This window comes from Lepidochelys olivacea (genome assembly GCF_965140295.1).
Source record: "Lepidochelys olivacea isolate rLepOli2 genome assembly, chromosome: 1".
Lineage (NCBI taxonomy): Eukaryota > Metazoa > Chordata > Testudines > Cheloniidae > Lepidochelys > Lepidochelys olivacea.
This window is the reverse complement of record NC_140411.1, coordinates 25,514,208-25,531,431: the sequence shown is the minus strand read 5'-3', so window position 1 is coordinate 25,531,431 and position 17,224 is coordinate 25,514,208. Positions and strand designations below refer to the sequence as shown.

The following is a 17,224-nucleotide window of genomic DNA, read 5'->3' as shown; positions in this document are numbered from 1 at the left end:
CAAAACCTCTCAGAGAGCAGATGGGAGTGAAAGTACCCAGCATTCCACAAATGACAGGCATGGAGATTGTTTCACTCCATGCATCTGATGAAGTGGGTTTTAGCCCACAAAAGCTTATACCAAAATAAATGTGTTAGTGTCTAAGGTGCCACAAGGACTCCTCGTTGTTTTTGCTGATAAAGACAAACACGGCTACCACTCTGAAAGGAGAGGCTTGTGTATTTACTGAGGACATGTCTACTCTGTCTGTGATATTTCTGGACCCAGCAGAGAAAGAGCTAGACACAGACACAGAGGGAGCTGATAGAAACACAGCAGTGTGCTGAGCTTACTTTATTCTGGCTGCAAAACTGAAACTAACAGGAAAGTGAGATTTTGAACGGGGGAGGGGAGAATGCTCAAATATTTAAAGGGATGGGATATCGCATTCTTCTACCCTACCTTAAAACACTTCCCAAACACATATACATTATCATTTACATGGCTAACAATAAACACCATATGACCTAACTAAGAGTTGCAGATGGACTTGAATTGCAAGGGATTATTCTGCCCTGGAACAGCAATTTACTAGCTAAACAATTTATAAGCTCAGGTGCACAACTGGTTTTCACACTGTCTTGGGATATTGTGGTGATGGTGGTGTGGCAATGTCCTGAGAAACAATAACAGTAGGTAGTAAGAAATCAGCTAGATTGAGTATGGAATCAACTGGATCCAGTACCAGAGATTCTTCCACCAAATTGTTGATATTAGGAGTTGTAACAAAAGTGGTTCAATAGGAGGATCAGAAAGTCCTACTGGAACGTCCCTGAACTCTGGTACTTGTCAAGGCTGCAACTGGTTCATGATTTCCATAAAATGCTGTTGGATAATTTTACCATGAACCAAACAGATCCTGTGCATTTTACAAGTTCTCCAGGTACCCATTTCACTTCACAACTGTAGTTGCAAGCTCACACCAAGTTTTCAACTTGAAAAGAATATTGACAAGTCTCACATTGAACACATGAGGCAATATCAGGATGTAACAGGTCCCAACAGGTATGCAAAGACCATGTCAAGAAAGAGTTGCAGGTGACTCCTGGTACTAGCATGTGATATGTTCCTGTATACCAGCAAGAAATTGTCCAGTTTCTGCTGATGTCTCAAAATAGACTTGTTAGCTTTTAAAGTATGCTCTAGTATTTGTACAAAGTGTTCCACTACTCCATGTTCAGCAGGATGGTATGGAGCAGAGCATATGTGCTGAATTCCATTTGAAGCTAGGAACCTCTGAAATCCTTCAGAACAGAATTGAGGTCCATTGTCACTCACCAACTGTAATGGTAAACCACATTTGCTAAACAAGGTACGAAGATGTCCAAGTGTCTTTGTAGCTATAGCAGAAGTCATTCTGAAAACTTCTGGCCATTTTGAATGGGCATTGACAACAACCAAAACCATATAACCTTCTAATGGTCCACCAAAGTCCATGTGAATACCTTTCCAAAGAGTCTGAGGCCATGACCCAGGATGTGGACAAGCTGGGCCAGGATCATATTGAATTTGCTGACATGTAGTACAGCACTTTGCCTTCCTCTCAATGTCTTTGTTAGTCCGCGGCCACAAGATAAGACTCCAGGCCTATTGACTTCATCTGCACAATGCCAAAATGACCTTCAGGAAGAGGTTCCTAAACCTGATACTGAAGTGATTTTGGAATGATCACTCACATTTCCCATAAGACACAACCATTATTCACAGATAATTCACATTGACGTGACATGAATTGTGTAAACTGGGGTTTCTTTTGATCCTCACTGTACCTTCTAGTACCATTCCCCTCACAAGAGAAAGCACATCATCCTTAGTGGGTTTTTTGTTGATATCTTTGCTAAGCAACATTACCGAATTGTCTTAACCCAAAGCTATGGTAACTAATCTCTGTTTTCCAGGCAATGTCAGGAAATCCATGGAGGACACAGCACCTCCTTCTGAGAAATGATTGGTACAAAAAAGAGTGCTTCCACTCAAAAATCCTTTTTTTAATTGAGTACTAAGCACACATCAAACTACAGCAAAAGTCTAGACAAACCAAAATATAATTACCCAAAGTCTGAGGTGGTATGGAGTGACAGCAGCAGGGTTCCGGTGACCAGTCTTTCTCCTAGCAGCTGGGGAGGTAGCTGTCAGACTCCAAGCTCATAGAAAGTCAGACTTCTCCGAAGTATACACTCCCACTAAACTCTTTATAGGTTTCTCCAGAAAAAAGCACATATCTCATAATGGCCCCTAATATGCTAATGATTTCCCTAGAAACAGCAAATAATAAATCATTATTCTACTTATCAGCAAAGCAACTTCAGCAAGAAACTTATAGTTACAGACACCCAGTAAGAAACTTACAGAGACTCAAGGTCAATTATCCACACTCTCTTCCATTCCCATAAATCTGTCATTACACTGTATCTATCCTTGTTAGTAACATGGCAGCTGCAGCTGTTTTTGTCTGCCTAAGCAAGGCCAAATTCCTTTTCACTATGTGGTGTCCTCGCTTCCAGCTTATGGTGGTTGAGTATAGAAGATGACTGCGGGTTATGTCAACTCCAAGTTATGCTAAATCCATTTCTCTCATAGCAGTGCTGGATAACCTATCCATCAAATTGAGATAGAACATTTTGTCTGAAGTTTCTTTGGGTTGATGGGAGCTTGGGCATGGTAGATATGACAGCCCATCAGCATTGCCACGCTTCCCTTTGTGGAATTGAATAGTATAGGAATGAGCTGAAAGTAGCAATGCCCATTGTTGACTATGAACAGCAGCTAATGATGGAATTCCATGTTTTGGTCCAAAAATCAAAAGTAACAGGTAATGGTCCATCAGTAAGGTAAAATATCTACCATGCAGATAGGCATGGACCTTCCGAATTCCAAAGATAATGCTGAGAGCTTTTCACTCTGTGTGCGCATCGTTCTTCTCAAGAGTAGTGAGTGTTTGTGATGCAAATGCAATTGATTTCTCCATGCCATTAGGAAAAATGTGGGAACAGCACCCACTATATAGAGGGTGAACCATCACAAGGCAATTGTAATGGTAGCAAAGCATCAAAGTGCATAAGAACTTTGGCTGATGTTAGCAGTTTCTTTGCTTCCTTAACTGTATACTCATACTCTTTAGTCCATTTCTATTTTATCTTTGCTTGTAACGGTTCATGTCAAGGTGCCAGTACTGTTACCAGATTAGGTAGAAATTTACCGTAGTAGTTACCAGACTTCAACTCTGTTCACTCCCTTCAGAATCTCATCCATGGCTTTCTGGAACAGGATTGGTGCCAACGTGATACCAAAAGGCAACCTGTTGTAACAAAATAAGCCTTTTTGTGTGTTGACTGTGAGATGTTTGCAAGATGCCAGATCAATCTCCATTTTTAGGTATGCACTGAGCAAATCCAATTTACTGAAACACTGTCGTCCACTGAGAGTAGCAAACAAATCTTCAGTATGAGGTAATGGATATTGGTCTGCACAAAAAAAATGGATTCAATGTCACTTTGAAATCCCCCCAAAATCAGACTGAGCTATCCGTCTCGATCACTGGTAAAATGGGTGTAGCCCACTCACTATGTGAAGCCAGTGACAAGACTCCAATGTTCACTAAATGGTCCAGATCAGCTTCCACTTGAGGCTTCAGAGCAGAGGCACAGGTCTGGGCTTGCAATACTTTGGCTGGCTGTCAGACTTATCAGTAATTTTCACAAAGACAATGCTCAAGCTCTTTTTCAAAAACTTTAGAGTACCTGTCCAGTATTTCCTGAAGATTTTTAGGTGCTTTTGTGATTGCCTCAATAAAAGTCACCTTGAGCTTCTCAAGCCAAAATCTGCCAAATAGTGGTGGACACTTTCCTTCAGTCACACATAAGAGTAAAACAAATGATTGTCCATCCAGCTGAACTTTCACCTGGAGTATAAGTCTTCAAAATCATGGATGTTTCTTCCAGAGGAACTTGTGACAAAGTCTGTTGATAGGTAGATGCAGAAACCAATGAGACGGCAGCTCCAGTATCAAGTTCCATTCTTGTAAGAACTCCTTCAATCAAAGGTGTAACCCAGATGCCATCTCTGAATCCAGCTTGCAATAACACGTGTCGTGCTAAATCCTGGTCAATGTCACTAGAGCTCTTGTCTTCTTCCAGATTATGAATTTCCAACTTCCGTCCTTTCTTAGGTTCAGTTGTCATAGATGTTTTCTTGAATCTATAGTTACTCTGTGTTGCTGATCGTTGAATTTTCCCACGGCTCATAGCAATGTGTTCTTTCTTCTGGCACTTTCTGCAAATAACCTGGCATGCCCAGCAATCCTTTTCAGCATGTGTAGTTTGTGCACTTCAACCACACGAAAATTCCTTATGTTCCCATGATCCTCTGTCTCAGTGATTCATGAAATGAAATTTTTGGTTCACATTAAATTCCAGAGAATCCTTCTCTGTGGTCTCCATTGCAACTGTACTTCAACAGCCTTTTTGTATGTAGGCACTTACATAGTGAATAACGTCTTCTGGACCTGGTCACTGCATTATCCAGAGACTAACTGGTCACGCAGGGCATCACTCACTGTTTGTCCAAACTGATGGTGCTCTGACAACCTCTTGAGAACAACATCAAACTGTTCTACTGACTTCCCACTTCTGTGATGTTGTTGATGAAATTGATACGTTCTGCTATCACTGATGGAATAGGAGAAAAATGTCCCTGAACAACTGCAATAATTGTGGTATATGTGGCAGTGCCGGGCACAGTTGGAGATAATAGGTCACACAGCAGTCCATGTCTTCTTACTCATCATTATCAACAAGGTTGAAACCCATTGTCCATCTGGAAAGGCGTTGCAGGTTACAAATTGCTCAAAATGTTTGAGGTACACCGCCCATGATTCACAGTTGTCATCAAACTCATCAACATTGCCCACAAAAAGTGCCATTTCACTGCTCTCCTGTTGACCTTCATGCCTCCTGGACATCTCCTGCCACAAGGAAACTGTTTTTATTTGTTACTGCACTATTTGTACCCCCTCTGCTGGCCATGTGCTTACATGGCAAACTGCAGAATTTTTCCTTTGGCTGTACTTGGTCTCCATCACAGTTGCCAACTTTCACGCGGTAAATAAGCACCCCAACTTTCACAATAAGACAAACATCAAGCTAATCCCATTTCAAAATGAGACCAAAACAAGCCAATCCCTAAGAACCACAACACTCTATGTGACTAGATCCCCCCAGCGTGTAGTCTGGGACTGTGGTGGATCCACTGTGCACCCCGACTCTCTCCCCCCTTACCCCTGCTTGCCCCTTGCCCTACTTGTCCCCCCCACCCGTTTGCAGGGAGGTGATCAAAAAACGAAGCAACAAGCCAAAAACTAGGCAACAAGCAAGTCACAAACCAATTAAGCCAAAAACAAGTCCAATTTCTGCATTTTTTCGTGGGTTTGGCATGTCTGGTCTCCCTCTGCTGGCTGTAGACCCTCAGTGCAGGCTGCAGGCTGTTTGCCTGGCTGCCTGCTTCCACATGGTCAACAAAGATGGCTGTTTACCCCTTCACTGCTCTGTTTGAACAGTTCTAGCAGTATATGCAGAACTTGTATCCTTTGTTCCCTTTTTATTTACCTACTTGCCCCCTCTAGCTGGCTGGTTCCCAGTGTCCCAGGAGCAAAGAAAAGCAGTCTGACAGCCTGTGCCTCTAAGTGAACTTTGTCCCCTTTTTCACAGTATTATTTACATACTTTTTCTTCTTCGTGTTCAATCAATGGGAGCACTGGACACTCCTGGAATATAAATTCCTCGTCATCGAATGTTATATTTCTGGATCCAACAGAGAAGGAGATAGACACAAACACAGAGGAAGCTAATAGAAACACAACTGTGCACTGTGCTTGCTTTATTGTTCTGGCTGCAAAACTGAAACAAAGACAAGGTTTTGCACTTGGGAGGGGAGAGCGCTCAAACATTTAAAGGGACAGGACACTGTTCTTTATCTAAATTCTTACACTGTTGCACCCAAGTAGTCTTCACATGGACTGATCTTATTCTCTGGGCTGAAGCTGCTCTAGACCATTTATCTACTGAAAAGATGAACCCCGTTTCGTATCTTAGTACAACCAGCATTTCAATAGTTACAGCATATGCACTTACCCCTTTCTTTGTGCTGAATGCCTTCTTCTGGAGTCTTCTGTACCATTCTTCATGGCCACAACACCCTTTCCAGTGCACCTGAGAGGTTGCTTTATTAGTACTTCTGTATCTCTTTGCATGCATATTTTCCTATCCCATTTTCCTCCCTCCATACCTTTTACACCTACTCAGAACATAAGGATGTTGCCTGTAAAATTCTGTTAAATATCTATATTTCATATGAAAAATCCCTAGTTCTCTGATGTGCAAAGAAGCTAAGATGGGCTATTTCCAATGTTATTGAAACACGGAGTCAGTTCATGGAAAACATGTGGCCTAGAATTCTCATTTATAATATTCCAAAACTTTGATCATTAGTATCCCCTACGTATTTTATCACTATTGCTTTAACAACCCATGACATTTACTATAGACATAAGATCCTTTCTAAAGGTGTGGCATTGGGTTTTTTTAAACAATCCTATACAATTCTATAGTATGGACGTAATTCTGCTAAGATGATTGAAAAAACCCATAGAAGAGCTGCTATTTGTTGTTCAGTTCTATAGGACTTTGCTATATGGGGTGGAAACATTTAAAATCTTGCTGAACATGAGATGACCATTTTGAATATACTAAATCTATTTAGATAATTCCTACATTTGTTTGAAAGATTTTTTTTTTTTATCATAGCACCAAGACAGACCTGTAAATGATTCCAGCCCTTGGACTAGTAAATATCCTTCTGGGGAAGCTAGACTTTTTGCCAGAATTGATTTCCATTAGCATATTCAGGAACATTAACTCCTGTTTCCACCCCTAATATGATCTTAATCTTAGGATACATTTCAAAGCAGCATGCTGCACATCTCTCTGTGATATCAACTAAAAATCACTGCTTACCTCTTTTCCTTCATAAATGTATCTCATTCTTTCTTGCAGTAAATAACTCATTTTACCCTTTAAAGTTTATTTTAAATCTGAAGCACTTTCTTTCCCTTCATCAGATTATTAGTTCTTTCAGGCAGTTCTTTTTTGTTCTGTGTTTGCAAGTACAATGTTTATAGACCTTACAGTCTATGACCCCAATCCTGTATTGTGTAGAGGACAGGCAGACTTCTGTGCTAACACAAAGCCCCACTGAAGTGAATACAGATCATGCAGTTCCAGCAGTCTTCCTGCATGTTACAAAAAGCATGATGAGGGCGAGAAACTCTCTATTTTCCCCTGTGAAAACTAAGATTCTCCCATAATCCCATGGCCTCAGAAGCTGGGGCTCTATGAACAATACCAAATATAGCAATCATGATAAAACAGCAGTAGATGGCAACACTATGCTTAGATATGTAAAATTTGGAGGTGGAGCCAGATGAAACTTTCCAAATTTTAATTTTTCTATGGAAAATTTTTGTCAAAATTTTGAATTTCTGTGAAAGAAAAAAAAAACTTGTGCATGGAGAATTCCACTGAAATGTTCATGACTTTTTTCCTGTATTTCTGCCAGCTCTGCTTGGAGTTTAGAGTCAGAGTTCTGGAGGGATTTTAGGTGACATAAGTGGAGGAGAATCGCTAGCGGACTGCTTGATGGCCATTATCATTTGGTAGTTTGCCATTGGCATCTCAGTTTACTGTGATGTTGTTTTAGCCATGAATCTAAAAGCCAGCTTCCTGTCTGGTTTTTGCAATGCCATTACAGATTCTGTGAAACTTTCGCTAAGTTGTCCCCTGGCTAGAATATCCCCAAACAAGCACCACCCCACTGAAGTCAGCAGGGCTCAGTGCAGTGCAGAGGTGCACATGCACACAGTCAATTTCAGGACTGGGGCAGTGGCTTATAATGCTGGTTTGGATTCCTTGGGATACAAGCTTAAGAATACACTATATAAATAGAAGGTGCTGATTACAGCTGAATGCTCAGTGTGAGAAAATAGAAGATGCTGAATGCTACTAATAGAAGTATTACTGATACTTCACCCTCCAAATCTCTGGTGTGAGTGTGCATCTATTTGCTTCTATTGCTATTTGAAAGGAGCACTTCCCTTGTTCTTTAGAATGGTGCATGAAGCAGTAGCTTCACAGTGTTTTCTCTCTTTTGTTTCTCTGCAGTGACGGCTGGGCAGACAGGTACGATGTGACAGACGGGTATCAGCGGGAAGCTGTTGGTGGAATAACGATCAAGCTTCAGTCTCCTGATGTGAAATGGTTTGATGACTATTACCTGCAGCTTCGGCCAGAAACCAATCTCCGAAACCCCTGGTTTCAGGAATTCTGGCAGCACAGGTTCCAGTGCCAGCTGAAGGGGTATCCACAAGAGAATACGAAATACAACAAGACTTGCAACAGTAAGCAGCTGGATTTATTGATGTATTTATATGTAAAATCACTAAGGTTAAAGCCTTGATTTAACTAGATAATACCATGTTGAGGCAGCGAGGTTTGCAGGAATGGAAGTCAGAAAGTCTGGAATTTTAATCCCAGATCTGCCACTGAGTGGAAGACTGGTCAAGAAGTTAGAGTACTAGCCTGCTTATGAGACCCCAAGTCCAGCTCCCTGACCTGACACTGATTTCCTGGGTGACCTTACTGTCACTTACAGTAAAAGTTCTCAAAAGTATCTAAGTGGTTTAGGACCCTACATCCCATTTTCAAAACCAATTTAGGCACTTAAGGGCAGATTTGGAAATGTATTGAGGTGCCTGAAAATGCAAAGAAGCCGCTAGTGGGATTTTCAAAAGTGACTAGCCCTCAACTCCCATTGGTTTCACTGGGAGTTAGAGGCCTAGGTACTTTTGAAAATCTCACAAGGTGCCTATCTGCAGTGACCAAAATACATTTAATTAAGTCCCTTCATAATTAAATCTTGTTGAAAGTCAGTTGAACTTAGGCTCCTGAGTGCCTTGTCACTCTTGAAAATGAAATGTAGGCTCCTAATAATCTGTTCGCTAACAATTTGTGAGCAGAAAAAGAAGGGCTAAATTTGTCAGATTGGTCTCTCTGAATACTTGCTCCAGCTCTGGCGCTTTGTCCAGTGCTACCACATCCATGAACTCTGGAAAAGGAGCAGACTCGACCAGGCTAGAATACCCTTAACTGCTTCATTCATTCAATTTCCTCATTTGTAAAATGTGCTCACTGCAACTCTGTGCAATGGGTCTTTTGTCCAGCTGACTGAAAGAACAAGGGTTGTAGCCCCTATAGGAGCTTCCTCTGCTATTGGTGACAGAGGGGGAGGACAGGGAAGGCTTACCTAGATCAAGCAGGGAGGAACAGGAAGTGGCCATACCAGGTTCGGTGGAGGGTACTGACCTTCCAGGTGACCAGAGGAGGGTGTGGTATTTTACCCCGGGCAGTTCCAGAGCAGCCTTCTCTTACTGGGATCTTGCTGGCACCATCCACCTTCCCACCCATAGAATCAGAGTCGGACTGGATGCCTTCAGGAACCATGTGGGCATTACACTAGTCACCTCTTTCCTTGGGGGCCAGGAAGAAATTTTTCCCTCCGTCAGACTGACTGAGACGGGGTGGTTTTTTTCACCATCCCCACAGTAGGGCTGGGGAGGGAGGTTCACACATCACAACTTAGTAAATTAAAAAATGTGGCAGGTGTGCAGTGCATCCCTTAAGGAAGCTGCAGGAGGGGGATTCAGGAAACCAGGTATAGCAGGAAACCAGCCCCCAATAAGTCCCATATGAGGGGAGGGCACTGGGATCCGAGCAAGGGGCTTGCTGTAGCCAGGATGGGAAGTGGGAAGTGGGGAAACAGTTGAGGAAATAATGATGACCTGCACTATTTATTGCCAGGTACTCCCAAATATTTCAAGTGAGTAAAGTTGTGGCCTAACTGTACCACAGACACTGTCTCCTGTTCTTCTGGCATGATTAAGGGTGATATTGATACTTGCCCATCTTAGTAAAATGCTCTGAAGCCTATGACTGAAAATAATATATTGTTGATGTGTCATATTTATCATGCTATGAGAGCAGAATTTTACCCTTAATTTCATCTATTTAAATATTTTCAGCTCAATAGGAGTTGCATAAAAAATTATTACAGTATCTTCTAGCGACCCCAGTCAAAGGACTCCCAATTGTGCTGGGAGCTGTTCAGAAAATTTAAAAAAACACAACCGCTACCCAGAGACCACATAGTCTAAGACAGTGGCAAGAAGATATCAACAAGAAGGTGGGATGGAGGAAGTGGGTGAGGTAATAGTTAAAAGAACAACTTGGTGAATAAGCAATACACTTAGGTCACCACGAGTGCAGAATTTGACCTATAGTCAACAACTTCATTTTAATTCAGTAATGTCATATTGAACAACTATTGATATAAACAATATATTTTAAAAATATTGAAATAAGTAATAGGAGTTATGGCCAAAAATTTGCATATGTGGATGCCTAAATCTGGATTTTGCTACATAAATGTAGTCTTCCATGTTTGAAAACTCTAGCCCGTGCTTTCAAATCCCTGTATATTGAGATGATAGATTCACGCTCACAAATGCAAAGTGTATAGATTGTGATGGAGTCCACTCACCGCAACAGTGCCTCCTGCTGGCCATCACAGGGATTAGCTCTGTCAGATGGAGTATCCTGTCCAGGTGATGTCTTTCCCATCATTGAATCCGCCTGCAGACCTGCCTCAGTCCAACTACCGCAGTGTCCTCTTCATGAATTGGCCCTCCAGCTGTGTCACCATCTGTGTTTTCCCCCTTCCAGGTGTGCAGTAGCTCAGTTCAATAGTCTAGTCACTTCTCCAGTTGCGAGTGGCAGAACCCGGGCCCGTCCACTACTCCGGGTCACAACCCAGGGACATTGTAGATAGCAGCCTCCTGAACTTCGCTCAATGATATGTCAATTCTGTGGGCCATTTCCCTGCAGCTCCAGCACCTTCGTTACCCTCTTCTCGGGGTATTCAGCCAGCAAGTCCCAGCAGTCAGCCAGGAGCTCCCTCTTGCTCCCCTGGTCCCCCCAAGCAACTTCTCTGTCCAAGGTGCTACCCTTCCTGCAGCCCACTAGGAATACAGTCATCACTCCTTGGACTCCCCACAGCAACTGACTATCTCTGGCCTTGCAGATCCTTTTATGTGAGTCTGCTGGGCCCTGACTGGCTGCTCTGTGCAGCCTCCCTCCACTTGGCTGCTTCCTGTGCAGCCTCCCTAGGCTTCTTGGAGGACTCACCTCCACGGCTCCTTTCTGGGACAGAGTCTGGCAGGCCCATGAGGCCTCCATTAAGCTCTTCCACTCCAGTGTGGGGTGAACATCCTATCACAAGATTCATGAGTGATGCTAGCCTTGTAGATCTCATTTTATAGTAGCAAAAAATGTACACAGTCATTGTTACACAGTCACTGCGAAATGAAAATGTGATGATAAAGTAAAGAGCACATGAAAAACAGCCTCAAATGAATATAGCTTTTCTTCTTTCATTTCTATCAACTTCTGATATGTTTCCATCTCTTCACATATACTTTGATTCATGTTGAGGTTAACATTTTAGCATCAAGCCATTTTTCATTTGCAGATTGAGTATATTTACCTAATCCAAACAGGCGCTACTGCAACTGGTGTTGCAAAGCACATTGATTTTCTGCCCAGCTAGAGCACTACTGAAAGGGAGAAGTGTGCAGACTTATCTGACTTCATGCTCAACGTTATCAATTCCGTGTCACTGGAGAATTGATGTGAGCCACCTAAGTGGACTGAGGGTCAGAGTAAAGGGTTTAAAATACACCTTGAACTGGAGACTTTCCATAGCCCAAGAATACTTGGGGTTTTACAAGAATTGGAGTGTGCTTCCCCTCTGGCACCGGTCAGATGCTTTTGATTAACCAAGGCCCCAGTTCAGCGAGGCAAGGAGACATGAGCGTAGGTCTAAACAGCTGAGTAATTCCACTGAAGTCGATGAATCTCCAACACCAGCACCATGTCACAAGAGGTTAAGCCAGCCCCTTGATGTTATATAACTTTAGCCCTTTGCAGCCTGAGTATATATCAATGTCTCCCTCTTTCTCAAAAGAAAATATACACACAGAGTTCCAAATTCCTAGTGCCTTTTCTTCCGAGCAACAATGTTTTCCTAACACATCTTCCCTCTAGGCAAACTGAAACCTCACCAAAATAAGGCATAGAGTGGATGCATGGACGTTACTAACAAAACTGCCATTGATATCAATGGGGCAAGGAATTTATCCATTGAATTTGCCAATCTGTTGTTGTCAGTCTGGAGGTCTCTAATATGGGGGCTTATGGTTCAAATAGTTACTGTTTTGTTTATTTGTATTACTGTAGCACCTCGGAACCCATCGTGGACCAGGATCCCATTGTGCTAGGCACTGTACAAACACAGAACAATAACGTGGCCTCTGCCCCCAAAAGCTCATAGTCTAAGTATAATGCAAGAGACAACTGATGGATACAGACAGACAAATAGAGGAGTACAAGGAAACAATGAGATAACATTGCCTCATTATGATAGCCATTGGTCTCATCACATCAGCTGTCTTGTGTCAAGCTTTTTGTAGGCCTCATAGTGAAGAGGTTTGAAGGAGGCTAATGAGGCAGCTTTGCAGATGTTTACAGAGTGCTCCTCCCATGTGTGAGGAGCAGCATGGGAGAAAGCAAAAAGGGGTTTGCTGGAAAATTGAATAGGTGGGTTTGTTTCCTTCTTTTTAAATTCTTCCCCTATGTGAATGTGCAAGACAGAGCAAGTAAATCCTGAAAATCATGCAGCATGTAATAGAAAAGAATCATATATTTTCTATGGACATTTTAAACCAGCACATGGTATTCTACCCCAGGGGCATGGTTGTCTATTTAATAATTCTATAGGGTGGTATAAAAATAGAATTTCATAGTTGTTCTCCATTAGATTCTACTGATTGTTTAAGAGTAATTTCTATTAAATGCTACTGGTTTCATCCTCATTACCATCTACAGGAAGATCCCTACTGAGGATAGTACTTCAGTATGTGCCAAAGTGTACATTCATGTGTATGTTCCATTCAAAGAGAATGGGACTTAAGTACATGCTTGGAAGTTTTAACTGTATGCTTAAATGCTATTCCAAATGGGTATAGGTTTAAGCATCTGCTGAAGTGCTTTCTAGAATACGGGTCTAACACCCAGTTCAGCAATGTATTTAAGCATGTGCCTTACCTTAAGTACATGCATAGTCTCACTGAGGAGAGTGGAAATCTCTGTATGCTTAAAGCTCACAATGCTTGGTGAACTGGCCTCAGATCACTTTAGACTTTGTAAAAGAATTAGAGTTGCAGACCAAGGACAGAGTCTGGATCCAGGTCAAAATTTTCCCAAAGTTTGGGAGTATTCTGATTTGGGACTTTAATGCAAACAAATCTCCATTTTTTAGTGTTTCGGTATTGTTAAAATAATCTAAAAACCAAAGTGAAGGATATAAATTTTCTCTAACTACAGAGCCTTGATGTATTGCAGACCAACAGCCACATGCTGTGGGGCAAATTTGCCCCTCTGTGGCAAGTGGAAGCAATCACATGTAAAGGAAATCCTTTCCCCAGGTACAGAAACCAGAACAGCTAATTCCCTCAGATTTCCTTTGATGATTGCTAGCCACTTCTATGAGGAGCTAAGCAGCCTCATTACAATTTATCAGGTGAACTGAGTGAGATCAAATGTGTAATGAAAGACTGGGTAATAATTCTATAAAACAGCAGCACAAAGCCCAGTAACAAGAGTTCCTACAACTCAGAGTAAAGTTATTCCGTTTTTAAGCCATCATTGGTAATAAGGCAGCTGGAATATCATTTTAAAATAAATATTATTGCTGATGCATGTCAGATTCATTCTATCGGCCACTTTAATTAACAGCACAGTTTGTGAGCTGTTAATTTTGAGGCTGAGTAATTGTATGCATTGTAATGTAATACGCTTGTTCAATTTTCCACTTAATTTCGATTACTGTGGATTTTACATGTAATCTATCGTTACAGTTATTACGCCTATTATTTTTAATTAGGAAAAAACATTACCTCAGGAGAATGAAACAAATAATTAGCAGGTTTAAAAAAAAAAGTTCATACTCAGTCATAGACTGAGGAAATTTGGTTTTCAGAGAAGCTGAGTGCCCACCACTTCACCCAATGTTCACAGGAGCTGTGGGAGTGCAGCACCTCTGAAAATCAGGACCAGAGATGAGAGAAGGGAAAGATCTTTTAGGTCACCTTTTATCTTTTGAAAGTATGAAATGGTTTTCAATGACAAAACAGTTTTATAGACATATTTTCCCCTGGTGAACTTTCGCACCACTCCTACGTTTTAGACATGATTAAGGACTGGATTGTCATCCTCTCATCCTCCTCCAGTAAGGGCCAAGCACATTGGTGCACTGCCCAACAACAGGGAAGGAACCAAACTGTGCTTCTCAGAGCCACAATCTGGCCCCTGCTTCCCCAAGGTGAATGAAATCTGAGTTAGTTCTGTTACTGGCACAGATTACTTCCCACTCTGTGCCATCTCGGGTGCTCTGACTGGTGCATTGGTGGGGTGGAGCCTTCAAAGGAGAGCGTGGCGAGTGCCACTTGGCAGCAGCTACTTCCCTTCTGCACAGGCCCTGGGGATGTATGTAGCCCCCTTTTGTTCCCCAGTGCAGGCACACAGCAATCCTTCATAAAGATGGTCAGGAATTTTTTAATGACATGATTTCCATGAGACAAAGCTGATTCATGGAGAACAAGACATTTCACAGAAACATATTGGTTGTGATTACGCTTCTGTCAGGGAGGTTTCTCAGGTCCAGAATGGACCCCTAAGGATTAATGTGTAGTTGTAACCAGAATAGTGACTGTTTGGAAAAGATATTGTAGAGCTCATTGTTTATTCTCCCTTATGACTGCCCACATCACAGTTATTCCCATTACATATGAAATTGCTCGTGACAATTGCCCCCCGACAGCAATTCTGGGCCACTGGGCAGAAGAGTCAATGGACCCCCATGTGCGGACGCGGTCCACCTGACATTTTTGGCATTTGCTGCACCTGTGCTGGCTGGTGCCCAGCGAGCTGCTGGCTGTGCTGTTGGGCACACTCTTACAGCATGGCCAGGGCTTTCACATGCCCGCCCGGTAGGGTTGCCAACTGTCTAATCGTGCAAACCCAAAGATCCTTGCCCTGCCCCCTGCCCCACCCCTTCCCCTGAGGCCATGCCCCATCCCACCCCTTCTCTGAGGCCACGCCCCTGCTCACTCCATCCCCCCCTCCCTCCGTCACTTGCTCTCCACCCTCACTCACTTTTACCAGGCTGAAGCAGGGGATTGGGGTGCGGGGTGCAGGCGCAGGGAGGGAGTTTGGGTGTGGGAAGGGGTGAGCGGTGCAGCAATTCATGAATGATAAAGATGGCTGGAATGTGGCTGACAGTTTTGCCGATGATACGTGAGGCTGAGTAGCATCCAGTCTACTCTCTATTGGCTGGATGAGCGCTGCCAACATGTTGTTAAGACTCGGAGGTTATAAAAGAAACCCTGTAGGGTGCCTCTCAATGTGACTATGACTAAAGTAGGCCAAAGGACCAAGCTAAAAAAAAAGGAAAAAAGTTAAGCAGCCTGACATTCAACATAGCTAATGTTTGCAAGCGTGCATAAAATGCTGATTAACGGCAAATCAGATAACGCAATGGGACACAACGGGGAATGATAATATCTTGGAAGATAAATTAATGGATGCTGAAGGTTATTAATGTCATCTAGCCGTAAATATACTCTGGATAGGAAGACCAATGAAATTGAACAGGATATGCAAGAAGTAATTTAAAAACAATAAAGGAGAGACATGTATGAAAGATGAAACACCAGGAAGAGGGAAGCAGCAGAAAGATAAGGAATTAAGGTAAGAGATTAGTACTGTATACTAGAAGTAAAGCGATAATGACAAATAAAATCTTCAATTAATGCATTTTCCAGGGACATTAAAATCAAGAGGTCACTAAAACACAGGAACATAGGAATTGCTCTCCAATTGGTCTCACTAATAGTTAGTTAAACATTCTTTTAATGCAGCGTGAGGTTTTATCTCCCCTCCAAGACTTTTTTGTTGTTGCATTAATTGTTATATTCTCAGGGAATATTCTTGTCAGGCACATACATGCCCAAACCCTCTCTGAGGAGAGACAGTGTCAGAGCCAGGTTTTGCAATGGGGGTGGGGTAGGGGGGCGAAGAGTCATTGGTGATGCCACTTTCCATTATACCTTTTGGCTTGTTAATTTCACACCTGTTGTCATGCCTGTGTATTTCACACATGAGATCGATCATGCCTGCTGCACCCACCACAAACCTAATCTCAACCCAGTGTGGAATGGTTGACGGGGGCAGGGCTGGAAGCAAGCCTCCTGCACATTCACCAGGCAGCAGTGGCTCCTGTCTTATGGGACTGGGCTGGACTCTCCACGCTGACCTGGTGCAAGGATAGCAGTGCCTTTCAAGTTTGGCCTGGCTGCCCCTAGGTCATGAAGGAGGGGCAGCTGGGCCAAATTTGAGTGAGTGGCATTGCAACATGGCTCAGTGAATCACAGCACAGGAGCTGGGCCCAGCCCTACGGGACAGGAGTCACCACTGCTAGGCGAGTGAAGAACAGGCTAGTTCTCCAGCACCATGTGAAAAGTCATGTCAGATACCTCCTTTTGTAATTGGACAATATACCTATGGGCCGCTGGACCGGGATGGGTGTGGGGGGTCAACAATGGAACTAATTATGTGCTTAAAATTTAGCACGTTTGTTCTTTTTTCCCTGGATTGGGATTTTAGATTGTAAAATGTTCAGAGCAGCACCTAGCACAGTAGGGTCCCCAATGCACCTGGGGCCTCTAGACACTGCTTTAGTATAAATAAAATAATAATAATAATAACTGATTGGGATTGTGCCAGAAGATCTGATGTACTGGAAAACATGAAGATATCTGGAAATGGATGAAAAGCCACGTTCACTATATGGGAACTTACCAGGAGGTGCGGGTTTGTGTTTGTTTTGGCTGCAGTCCTCTGGTGAGGAGCCCTCCCAATCCTTGTAAACTCCTGTCTGGCCTGCTGCCTGGCACAGGTTTTAA

General features: G+C 42.7%; 1 protein-coding gene across 2 annotated transcripts in view; it reads left to right on the top strand.

The window, feature by feature from the left end:
- Positions 1–17,224, top strand: part of GRM5 (glutamate metabotropic receptor 5) — a 330,163-nt gene that overhangs the window by 253,184 nt on the left and 59,755 nt on the right. For both annotated transcript variants that reach the window (XM_084632778.1, XM_084632779.1), the window contains exon 4: positions 8,253–8,488. In XM_084632778.1, coding sequence (XP_084488904.1) covers positions 8,253–8,488 — 236 coding nt within the window. The remainder of the gene's footprint in view (positions 1–8,252; positions 8,489–17,224) is intronic.